The 13,067-nt window shown below is 37.1% G+C and overlaps 1 protein-coding gene across 2 annotated transcripts in view; it reads right to left on the bottom strand.

The window, feature by feature from the left end:
- The window catches only part of ADAM22 (ADAM metallopeptidase domain 22), a 209,559-nt gene that overhangs the window by 175,120 nt on the left and 21,372 nt on the right, over positions 1-13,067 (bottom strand). For both annotated transcript variants that reach the window (XM_045564912.1, XM_045564913.1), the window contains exon 3: positions 2,013-2,089. In XM_045564912.1, coding sequence (XP_045420868.1) covers positions 2,013-2,089 — 77 coding nt within the window. The remainder of the gene's footprint in view (positions 1-2,012; positions 2,090-13,067) is intronic.

Genomic DNA, 13,067 nt, shown 5'->3' with positions numbered 1-13,067 from the left:
ACACTATCTGGGTGATGGACACACTTATAACTAACCCAAACAGTGCAAAAGCAATTTGTGCAACTAAAACATTTGTACACCCATAATATTCCAAAATTTAAATATATATATATCAAAATGAACACACTATAAGTTTCTCAGCTCAGGCAACCTCTATTTATGCTATTATTTTATTCTTCATATGTCTTATCATTTCAAATTTGCATAGAAATGAGAAAAATGTCCAATAGAGAAAAAATATCTCAGAAAAAATTCTGCTTTATCCTCAGTATCCTAAGCTTCATGCTTTAATAAGTATGGCCATGCGTTTTTCCTTCAGGAACAGAAAATTTTTGGACTCAAGATTTCTCTAAAGGAAGTGAGGCAGTTTGGGCAGAATGAACAAGAATGAATATCCCTTCTTTGTTTGAGTGCTGAAAATCAAGGAGTTACAAATATCAGGAACCAGCAAACACAGGGGACTATCCAACAGGAACAATGATTGAAAAGACGGATGGAAAAGAATCATTGAAATACAAACCTAGGAAACTGACTTTCGAAATCACACCATGCTATATATGCTTAGCTTTCAGAAGCTAGTCCCAAAGATTTATCATCCTTTTCTTTTTTGCTGCTCACTCTTCTTCATCCCGTCATCTCACCTCTGTCTGCTGGCTTATCCTAGCCTCTGGTTTCTGAGTCGACATGAACTCCCAGCCTTAGTAACTTAGCCCTTCTGCTATGCTCCCGGATATAGTAGTCAAAGAGAGAAAATCTCTGCCCTTAGGGAGCTTACATTCTAGTGGGAGGAAAAAGGCAATAAACAAAATAAATAATTAAAATCTCAAGTATTAGATGACCCCATGTCAATGCTGGTAGTCAAACTTTTTTGACCTACAAAAATGGCAATGCCATGAGTCAATATATATATACATTAAATGGTGATAAATATTATTTTTAAAATGAAGCAGAGGAGAAGAGGTAGTAGGGTAGACGGGGGAATGAGGGCAAGGAGGGTTACTGAGCATTTGAAATGTGGCTAATGCAACCAAGGAACAGAATTTTTAATTTTATTTAAATTAATTTAAACATAAGTAACCACAAGTGGCTAATGGCTACCTATCCAGATAGCACATACCTAAGTCCTACCTCTTACATCCTTTTTAAAATTAACTGGCAGTCTTCCACCTGGCTGGTTCCCCAATATAAATGACTTAGGCTCAGATTCTCACTTTCAATCTACTTGTCTGAACTTCTGGCCTCAAACTTTCTTCCTGAGCTGTTGTATAGTTGCTTCCAGCAAAGCTATGGCCCAATGCTGCCCAGCTGAAAAACACAGACCCGGGAGAACCCTGGTCTCTTCCCATTTGTCCACGATAAGAGTGGAATAGACATCTTTTTTTAAAAAGTGAACAAATAACTAACCAGATTTATTAAACACTACACTTACCCAAAGGCAAGAGATTAACTCCAATGATTTATCAAAAGCCCTTTCCAAATCTAAAATTCTAGGTAGACAAATGACTATTTCCAAAATTATATTGTATGTACAGACTAATCTCAGTACCCTAAACCTCACAGAAATCCACACCCAAATCAAAGCATCTAATGGACACCAGGTGTTATTTAGCATCACATATCATGCAGCCAGTCCTCTGAATCATTAATCAAAAAAGTGTAACTTTCTCTTTTCTTCTGTTCCTAAGAAAGACATTACAATACCCAAAGTATTATTTTCATAATTTATTGTCATTCATAGGAAACTTAGGTCACACATAGTCTTATACAAAATATTGGAGTAACTCTTGCCTTCCATTTTACATTCTTAAATCTGTTACGGCTATTCAATTTCAAATGAATATCTATTATTTGTCAGACTTTATAACACACAGCCAATAGATATAGTTTTAAATGTAGTTTTTAACTGCTATAGGAAGATGAAGTGAAACATAGTAAGAAAAAAAACCTTACAGAAGGATAAGAAAGTGGATTCAATGTGCGTCTGACAAAAGTGAGCGCAGCTCAACACTTACTGGTTTAGCACGACATCGAGAACGAATGAAGTTCCAAAGGCATCAACCTGGAAGCTTGCCTGGTCAACGTGAGTCAACTACAATATCAAAAAGATAAAAGGTATTTATTACTCAGCCATAGCAATCAGACGATAAGTATTTCTTACGATTATTCTAAAAGATTTATAATATCAAAGCCAATTCAACATGGAGATTAAATGACAACGTATTAAAGTAAAATTTGCACCTTCTTAGAAGCCAAGCACTCACCAATCTAAAGTAAATTACCACCCAATCAAGAAGGACAAGTGTCTTATTTTTCTCGTTTATCTCAAGTGGTTAAACAAGACAACTGCACTTCATCATCCATCTTATTCTATTTTAAATGACTGTCCCCTTTAAAAGTAAGCTTTAAAGGAGTGGGGAACCTGCAAATCCAAAAGGGCTTGTTCTGTAAAATTTGGATTCTGTCAAAAGGCCACACACTCAAGGATCCAGAAGGCCACACGTGGCCCCCAAGGCCACAGGTTCCCCACCCCTCTAAACTAAAAAATGTAGTGTTACCAATAACATTAATATTAGCATATTGAATAATCATGTACATTAACCGAAAAGAAAGGAGGAAGCAAAATTGTCTATTCCATTTAACTCCCCAAACGCTAACAGTAGTTACATCTAAACAGGCCTAAAAATTAATGGAATTGTTGTTTATGTTTCTACAGTATACAAATTTCTAAAACAAACATGTATAATTCTTACAATGAGAAAAAAAATAACATGTTTTACAGATAAAAACATCCGAGCAACTATACAAAGTATATGAGGCCAATGGTGCTGCTGTCCCTGAGAACCAGCCCATCGCAGAAGAGACATCCTAGGATTCTGTGGGGCAAAAAGGGCTCCTCAACCATCCTTAGGGTTTCATACACAGCAAACTATGGGATTATGTAAAAGGAGAGAGTTGAATTAACAATAATAAGGCTTTTCGGAAAGAAAGGCTAACTCTTCTGTTTTTAAAGCTTTGAAAGCAGGGGTGGGAGAATGCTGTACCTCAGTTCCTAACACATTCCAATCCTCATAAAACCCGAAAGATGAAGAACTATCCGGATACCTCTCAACCTTATTAATCATTTAACTATAATTTCCAACTCTTCCCAATTAGCACTTAGGCCCAACCAAATTTTATTCTTCTTTTTACCTTTTTTATGATAGTTTTTGGAGCCACATCTTCCTCTTCATTTCTGTCTCTGCCACAAACTATATCCCCCTGATCTTTCTAAAGCTGACTCCTTACCAAAACTCCAAATGTAAGTCTCAGATTTTCCACTTTATCAAATGCAAACCTCCTCTCCCTGGATTTCAAGACCCTCCACAATCACCTTCCCCTCTCCCAGCACCATGGTTACTAAGTCTCCAAACACCCACCTGTACCCCATCCATGCTCAGTTCTCTCTTTTACTCTTTAATTCAAAAGCTGTGTCCATTCCAACTTTTTCTGTGGCTTTTATTCATTAAGCTGAGCCCTTTTCTGAACCAGACCCTTCATCAAAGCTGTTTCCCAGAAATGGCCCTACCCATCCTTCAAGACTTGGATCAAGTTCCTCCGATGGTCTGCTAGGGTTGCCATAACAAAATACTACAGACTGCTGGCTTAAACAACAGAAATTTATTTTCTCACAATTTTGGAGGCTGGAAATCCAAGATTAAGGTGTTGGTAGATTTGGTTTCTCTAAAGCCTCTCTCCGCTTGCAGATGGCTGTTTTCTCACTTAGTCTTCACAGATTTTTCTTTGTATGTGCACGTGCCTGGTGTCTCCTCCTCTTCTTATAAGGACACCAGTCAAAATGGACTACGACCCCACCCTTATGATCTCATTTAACCTTAATCACCTCTTAAAGGACCCACATCCAAATATAGTGAAATTGGTTAGAGTTTTAACGTACGAATTTGGGGGGTAGGAGGCACAGTTCAGTATCTAACATTACTCTTTCACGAAGTCTTCCCAACCTCTTCCTACGGCCCCCTCTCCTGCTCCTCACTACAGGTCGGTATCATATCAGGGCCTCACTACTGACTAGCATCTGGTACTCAGTATCACCTGCCTGAATGACTCATTTGAGGGTTGTTTTATCAATCACCTGGATGCATAAATGAACAACAGCTGAACAGCTATAAATTACCTGCTTAAAGAAAAGCACTCTTTCCATCAGGGTTGCTCTTAAAGCCATGTCGATGGATAATATTATCCCTTCTATCTAAAAGCTCTTTGAGTTTCCTGAAGTGCTAAAGATCATGTTTTGGAAACAGCCCGAGGAAAGCTCTGCTTACAAGAATTGATGTTTCAGTTAAAATGAACCTTTCCCTCCTCCATTCTTCCTGGGCACTTGTACAACTGTTAAAGCTCTTATCTCAGTTTCTTTTGAATTAAAAATATTAATGTTGCCAATTTGTGGTGAAAAGGGCACAGACCAGATGTTATTCACCTTGGATCAAGGTAATACTACCATTCTTTTTTGGCAAGGTATTTACTGTTTGCATTAATTGTAATTCTTATATTTTCTTTTTCCTATAGCTCCATTTTACATCTGATATTTTATTTTATTGATCTTAGCCATGTCCCAAGGAGAAACCCATATACTTAAATTCAAAAGAAAATCCATTGACAACATGCTTAACTGCTATTCAGTAAATATGTTTGCATTATTGATAGCAACAGGAAGAGGAGTTATGTTAATATAGTTTTAATGTAAGGCAAGCTTCCTTAGACTGTATACAGAATGTTTCATTCAACAAACTTCTTTTGAGAGTCTTCCAAGTGCTGGGAACTATTTAGATGTGGGGGACAAAGTGGTGGAGAAGACTGGCCATGTTTCTTTTCCAGCACAGTTTATTTTCTAGTAGAGGGAGACAGAAAATGAACAATTAAATGGAAAATAACTTTAGAAAATAAGTACACTATTCTCAGACTTAATAAAACAGGGAAATACTGTCAAGAATGACCAGGGAAGGTGGGTCTCTGAGGTAGTCCTGGAAGGCCTCTTTTAGCAGGTGACATCCAGGTGACAACCTTAATGACTAGAAGGGATCTCTGGTGGGCAGAATAATAATGGCCCCCACTTATGACCACACCCTAATCCCCAGAACCTATGGACATGTTACCCTACATAGCAAAAAGGGCTGCACAGATATGATTAAGTTAAGGGCCATGAGATGGGGAGATTATCCTGGATAATCCGGAGGGACTCAACCTAATCACATGGGTCCTTTTAAGAGGGACGCAAGAAGGTCAAAGTCAGAGCAGGAGATATGATGACAGAAGTAGAAATCAGAGTGATCTGAGGAAGAGAACACGAACCAAGGTATGCAGACAGCCTCTAGAAACTACAGAAGGCAAGGAACAAATCTCCTCTAGAGCCTCCAGAAGGAGCACAGCACTGCCAACACCTTCCTCTCAGCTTCATAAGACCCAGAACTGTAAGACTGTAAATTTTTGTTGTTTTAAGCAACTAAGTTTCTGGTAATGTTATAGCAGCAATAGGAAACTAATACAACACCACTGGCACTGTCTTTGAACATTTAAAAGAGCAGCTCCAAGGACAGGAGTGGTGGCTCAGGCCAGTAATCCCAGCATTTTGGGAGGCCAAGATGGGAGGATCACTTAAGGCCAGGAATTCAAAACCAGCCTGGGCAATATAGCAAGACCTTGTCTCTACAAAAAAAAAAAAAAAATTAAATTAAAAATTAGCTGGGCACAGTGGTGCGTACCTGTAGCCCTAGCTACACAGCAGGCTGAGGCAGGAGGATTGCTTGAGCCCAGCAGTTCCAGGTTACAGTGAGCTATGATCGTACCACAGCACTCCAGCCTGGGAGGCACAGAGACCAGCCTGGGCAACATAGCAAGGCTCTGTCTCTAAAAACAATTTTTTTAATAAAATTTAAAAAAAAAGCAGCTCCAATAGTAAGTTGATCACACTAGTGTTCAACGTCACTTTCCTCCACAGTTTGGTTAAAACTAAGGCACCTGCAGCAGCAGGACCAAAACCTATGAGGTCACAAGGATCAAATTCCAAACTTTCCAGACAAACCAAACTTGCAGTGGTGGTCACTAAAATAAACGTGAGCATGGTTTCCACGCATTCTGTGTGGTCTTCCAACATTCTAACATGCCTTCCCCAGGTGTCTGGCTTATACATCCACCAAAGAGAAGAAACATGGTTACTTCTTTAGGTATTTCTTGGAGAAATAATAAGCAGAATTACACTGAATTCATGCTATATTAATAATCATGCTTATGATTCAACACTATTGAAGTAAGCTACGATGGCTCTCAAAAAGTTAATGGTAGACCTTGCCTTTTTAGTTCAAAGTAAAACGAAATGTTTGAGAAGAAAAAAAACAAGTATAATACCAGGATTTTCCTTTGGTGGGGGGAGGCTAACACATATTGCCAAATAAAAATCCTAATATTTATTAACTTTAAGTTGAAGATTAAAAAGTAGCAATAACTCTTAGAGATATTTGAAAAATACAGTTTTACAGAAATGCATTCTTTCAAATTACTACATAGGAATGATTTATCACTTTAAAAACTATTAAGCAATCACTTTAGTATCATCGAAAAATATTGAGAGACTCCCTAGAGCTCACATAATATGACTTCTTTATTTTACAAGTAGGGAAACTGAGGCCAGTGTGGGAAAAAGTCACTCCCAAGGTCACATAGTTAGTAGCAGAGCAGGTATCTCAACTCCTGGCTTTTTCATATTTCAACTCCTTCCTCTCATTCTGCAGCTCCGAGGTGCTTGCACATTTTTACTGAGTTCTAATTATTATAATAGAAGCATTTTTAGAGTCATGAAAATGCTCCATAGAGCATTTTTAGAGGATAAGAAAATCAAAACATGAAAAAAACAGTCTTTAGAACTCTGTTTTCCTCAGAAAAGTCAGTGTTACCACATCTGACACACAGCACATGTTCTAAGATCAATTTGATTACAATCTTAGAAACTGAGAATTATAGTTAAAATTATACATGGAAATCCATCTTGTAAGGAAAAAAATTACATAGGTATGGTAAAGTATGTGTGTGCAATAGGTGTTTTAGGGATTCAGACAAGCAGTGAAGCTGACGTTTATAAAAGCTGTGAAACAAAAGATTCAGGGGAAAAATGCAAAAATATAAAATAACTACCCAGATGGCAAAAACTCTTAATCAATATAATTACACACAGATAATTCTAATTTCTAAATTCAAAAATGAATCATTGAATTTTAAGACCAGAAGAACCTGATACAATCCCCAGATTGAAGCCTGTTTATTATTCATGAGCAATAGCTGAAATTTAAATATGAAATTAATATAACCCTCATGCCCCTTAAGCATTTTGCTTCTTGGCAGCCTGTTCTTTTCTTCTCATATCTTCCAGTGTCAATGAGCCAGGGCAAACCTACATATCCCAGAGTGCAAACACAAACAAGCGTTTCAAGATTGCCTTATTGATAACCCTTATTTAAAGCAAAGTTGACACTAAAACATTCATGATAGAATCAGAACTTTGACACAAGGAGAAAGATGAAATAGTTTGGATTTTTAATTAATTCCAACCTGAATAATGAATCAACATTTACCTATAGAGTATTATCAATTAAATGGTATTATATAACATAATTGTGAAAGTAATTAACATTATTTTAAAAAAGTGTTTAATGCACGTAACAGAATCTTCAACTACTATCTCCTAAATACTTCTTTGCCATTTGACTGCTTCAACTCAGTTTTTTAAAAATACAAGTATAATTCTTAGAACTCTAATATCTTGAGTTTAATAAAAAACAAAATCCCAATAGCAAAGTATCACTTGTATATATTATCCCTCTTTTCTATATCAGAAAAGGCAATTAAAAATCACCATAGCCTCACTGTGATTACTCCATTGCCTCATGTGAACTTCTGGCAAAAGACCTAAAAGAGATTGATATTCTATCTCTATTAAGATTCCTCATTCTAGAATCTGTTGTGGCCATATCAGCAAGATAGTTTTCCTGTGACTAGTCAGCTAAGGTATGGGACTAATCTTGCAAAGCAGAACTGTATTACAACGGCGTTTGTTAACAGAGGGTTCTACCCAACAGGTCTATCCAATATGTAAATTTGGCACGATGTATGTAAAAACATAAGTGTTTCTATCCATATTTCTCTACCTATGACTCTATGTTAATACCACTCCCTTTTCCATCTGGTCAACTCAATGACATCTATAGTTATCATAAGCTGTATTTTATATTGCATCTGATTTATAGTAATACATTATCTTTAACCAAACTGTTCTTAGAATCCAACCATCTGCGTTTATTATTACAAGAACCAGAAAAGTGCCCAGCAGCAGGACATTTTAAAACAAAGTGAAACAAAACAAAATATCAGCATTTAAAGAATGAACTTCAAAGAGCTGAGCTAGGTTTCAATTCTTGATATTCCTTTTACTAGTGTTATAAACAAGGGGAAGTTGTTTAATGTCTTTGAACTGAAAGTCCTCATCCCTGAAAGAGCAAAAATAATAATACACACTTCGTACATTTATTATAATAAATAAGTTACAGTCTGTTCAACCTTTGTGGTTGCTGACCATGTCAGATCCTGGGAAAGAAAGATGAATTGGATGGGGTCCCTATACTCAAAAAACTTCTGGTCAAAAAGGGAACCTCCTAAAAATTTATTACAAAATATGTGTAAGTCCAGTAATAGATACATGTACAAGATACAGCAGCAGCCCTTCAATTGTAGGGCTCTAGAGGGATTGGTTGGTGCTCCTCAGACTGACAATGCAGGGGAAAGCACTCCAGGAAAAAGGACCAACAAAGGCACAAAAATGAGAAACAGCTCAGCATAATCAGGAAATTATAAGACATGCAATACTGCTGAGGCAAAAAATGTGAGACATCTATTGTGGAAGATCACGCTGGAACTACAGATGCCGAAGAACTTCTAAACCAATTATTCTCAATCCTGGCTGCATCTTAGACTTGCTTGGAAAGCTTAAAAAAAAAACAAAATACTTAGCACTCTGCGAGGCCAAAGTGGTCAAGGACTGCTTGATCTCAGGAGTTTGAGATGAGCCTGAGCGAGACCCCATCTCTATCAAAAATAGAAAACTTAGCCAGGCATGGTTGCGCACACCTGTAGTCTCTGCTACTTGGGAGGCTGAGGCAGAAGGATCCCTTGAGCCCAGGAGTTTGAGGTTGCAGTGAGCTATGATGAAGCCACTGCACGCTACCGAGGGCGACAGAACAAGACTGTGTCTCAAAAAAAAATAGTAATGCCTGTGCCCCAAATTCAGATATTCTGATTCATTTGGTCTGCGGTGGATCATAGGCATCAATTTTTTTTAAAGAGTTATCCATGTGATTCTAAGGTGTGGACAAGGGTTGAAAACCAATATTCTAACCAACCTAGGAAATGTACTCTTATCCTAAAAGCCACAGAAATGTATTTGAAGACCTTTGTGATAATAGATGTTCAACAAACAACAGCTCCCTTCCCCTTCCTTCACTATTTATAACAAAGTATGTTTAACTTTGAAAATCGATTATTAACTTACTAAATCCCTGCATATTTCAAACGCAAATAAAATCTATCTTCTTTTGACAATTTACTACCTAAATTTTGTTGTTGGGTTCAGCCAAAATAATAGAAGTTTTTAAAAGTTTTTTTTTAAGTGGGGATAGTGAGTAAGAGAAAGCCAAAAAGGAGGAAAAAGAAATGCAATCTAATAGCCTTCCGAGGGCCACTTGGTTTCCAGAAACATCTCTACAAGCACCTTGGCATTCTGTCTCACATATGGTAGCCTCTCGACATACTTTTTTTTTTTTTAAATGAGGGAAGGAGAGCAAAAGATCAGAATTCTCTTGGTATTTTTTAAAGAGCTACCCTATGTGAGTCTAAGGTATGGTCGATTCCCATGGAATTCTCCTCTAGTCAAACCTGCTTTCCAACTCAAATTTCCATTCTTGTTACTAATTTTATTTGATGTGAAAAACTTTACAATTCATGTAAACATAATCTATGGCCCTTGTTTTGGGATGTCCTGTCCTAGGACAGAGATTATATCATGTAGATCTCAGTACGCAGGAACCCCTAGGTAAAACCATACATGCCACAAAAAAAATGACTTTCCTTGGATAAGATAAGCTCTTGAGAGGCAATCCCTAAACTTGCCTTGTTGAGTTTCCACTTCAGAGGGCACTAAAAGCCCTGGATTCTGTGATTCCCTGGCTGTAATGTCCCCTTCCCTCCAATGGCCCCTGATCCCAAGCCAGAGGCAAAGAGAGATTGTGCCAACACTGGCACCAGCTCCCATTTTCTCATCTCCATTCAGGAAGTCAGGCAGCCTCATTACCTATTTATGCTTCTGCTATCTTCTAATAAATCAGTCTCTCCATCATCTTGGCCATTAACTGCCCATTACTAGGCCTTCAATTTAAGGCCTGAACAAGAAAATGCTTACTCACATAATCCTGAAAGTCAAAGCAGACCTTTAAGATACTTAGTGGCCTGAGAACAATACAATATCATATGGTTATATCGAGCTGTAATTAAATCCAAGTGCAAGGAACCCCAACATTTAGATGCAACAAAATCAGCAGACAGAATTCCTCAGACAAATCAGCCCTGAGAAACTGATACTCTTTCTTGGTACAGGAAAGGCCTGGGAGAAATGTGATGAGAGCTCTTCCCAGCCTCACTATTGGCTTGATATTTGATTTAGAGTTAAAAAAAAACTTTCATCTTGTTTTTCCCCATATGTGAACTGTTATAGAATGCTGTGAGAAAAACACTTAAAATTTTTTGTTTATGGTGGAAAGAGTATATAAAAGCTTGTTGCAGAGAATAATGTAACTATTGAAAGCTAAATAAAAGGCAAAAAGAGTAGAGAAGGAAAAATGGTTAAGTGGTTAAGCCACCACACTCTCAAATGAATAACTAGTCAGTTTAGCTCTAAATCAGATAATTTTAAAAAGTAGACTTCGAAATAAGAGTTGTCTCTGCCAGCTAGGTCACAATCTCTCCTGGAGGCAACATCAGAAATAGGCCATGTCCAAAGAATAAAATTAAGAATGGTGAGCTCTTCACATCAAGATTTACTTCACTCAGTTTTCAGTTATGTCAATAGAGTTTTCTTTGCTTGCTTGATTTCATATTGCTTATTGTATATATACATTAGAAGTGTCTGAGAGTTAAGGCTCCCTTCTACTAAAGCATTAGCTCCAAGTGTTTATGGAAAAGAAATAAAAAGGATCACTGAACAAAAAACACATGATGATGAATAGCTGACACATATGAATCCCATAACATTTTCTTTGGGAAACAAATTCATAAGGTGTAAAAAGGCCTTTTCTATCCTAAAACTAAGAACAAAACCACATAATATTAGAGGACTTTCTGTTCATGTATATACATATGTATATAGTAAACTTTAAAATGACCAGATTCCTTCTTTACTGACATATCTCAACCATCCAAAAGTTTCCCAAGAACACAGTCAAGAAATAATCTAAGTAAAATATTACAAGAGCAAAGTACCTGCTTAAAAGAAGAAGAAAAAAGCAGTTGTCTCTAACATCAAGGACATTCAAAAGATCATTTTTCACCCACGACTTGACAGTCAACCATGAAAGGTTTTCTGTCTCTTTTTTTTTTTAATTAAACCAAAGGCTTTATTTATTGGAACACAGAATGAGAGGATTCTAGAGACAAGAACCACCGCAAAAATATTTCATTTTTTTGTTTCCCAAGTAGGTAGAATGAAGATTGGTAGGAGGAACACACCTATAGTTATCTTAATTACCACATAATGAAAGGAGAAGATGAAAACATATGGTATGCATGTGTATGTGTGTGAGAGAGAGAGAGAGAATGAGAGAAAGAAAGAGGAGGGGAGAGGGAGAGAGAGAGAGAGAGAGTGAGAACAGACCACCAGCTATCTCTGAGAAAACTGTGGTCTTAAAACCATGGAATCTTGCAATGCATGCATAGTCTAGAACATAGAAAGAATCTTCAACAGCAATTCAATGTGACATAAATCTGCCCCCAAATTCTTAAACTCATGGGCTTTCATATACTACCAGCTGGCATATCCAAGGTGCTTTGAAGGGTGACTCTTTGCCCTTGAGTTACGGGAAAACAGAAAGAACCCATCCATGAAGCAAGTTTGAGAGAAAACAAACACTCAATAAGAAAATTTTTGTTGCATGTACTGCATTACATATATGTGGTATATAGTCTTTTTTTGGGATTCTAACTGCAAAAACATCTGAATCTAAAATAACTAAATGAATATAATTTTTCAAAGATGTTAAAAGAAAAAACCTAAATCTAAGTAGCAAAATAATGAGATTATTCTATTCGATAAAGGTAATGAAAAGTGCTCTAGAAAATAATTTCACTTATGCTTCTATCACTTATTGGAGCCAGTCACTATTAGCCCCTGCAAAGAAAAAGATTGATCTTGTCACCTAATCCTTAGTACTAAACTCTTTCTCTAAAAAGGTGAAACATCTTTTTAAAATACACTGAGTCTAAATCATCTGTGAAAGTAGGAAATCCTAGGAGATACTGTTATTAGCAGATAAAAGAAAACTCCACAAATCAAGTCATATTACCCATTGTATATCCCATAATGCTTACATGCACGTGTGAGCACGTATGTCTATACATTATGACAGGAAATGCTTGGAGCCAACTGTAACCTGGAAGATAATTATTACTTGAAACAAGTAAACTTTCTAGTGCTAATAGGTCATCTCTGAAGAGCCAGGAATAGAAGGAATAACTGCTGCTCTAAATGAGGGAGATGGGATACACATCATCATTGAAGGGTCCTCTAGACTTAAGACATGCTAACAGTAGGCTGGGCGCAGTAGCTCACGCCTGTAATCCTAGCACTCTGGGAGGCCAAGGCGGGTGGATTGTTTGAACTCAGGAGTTCGAGACCAGCCTGAGCAAGAGCGAGACCCCATCTCTACTAAAAAATAAAAAGAAATTATCTGGCCAACTAAAATATATATATACAAAAAATT

Source organism: Lemur catta, chromosome 11, assembly GCF_020740605.2.
Source record: "Lemur catta isolate mLemCat1 chromosome 11, mLemCat1.pri, whole genome shotgun sequence".
NCBI lineage: Eukaryota > Metazoa > Chordata > Mammalia > Primates > Lemuridae > Lemur > Lemur catta.
Note: the sequence above shows the minus strand (reverse complement) of the source record. Positions and strands in the feature narration are given on the sequence as shown.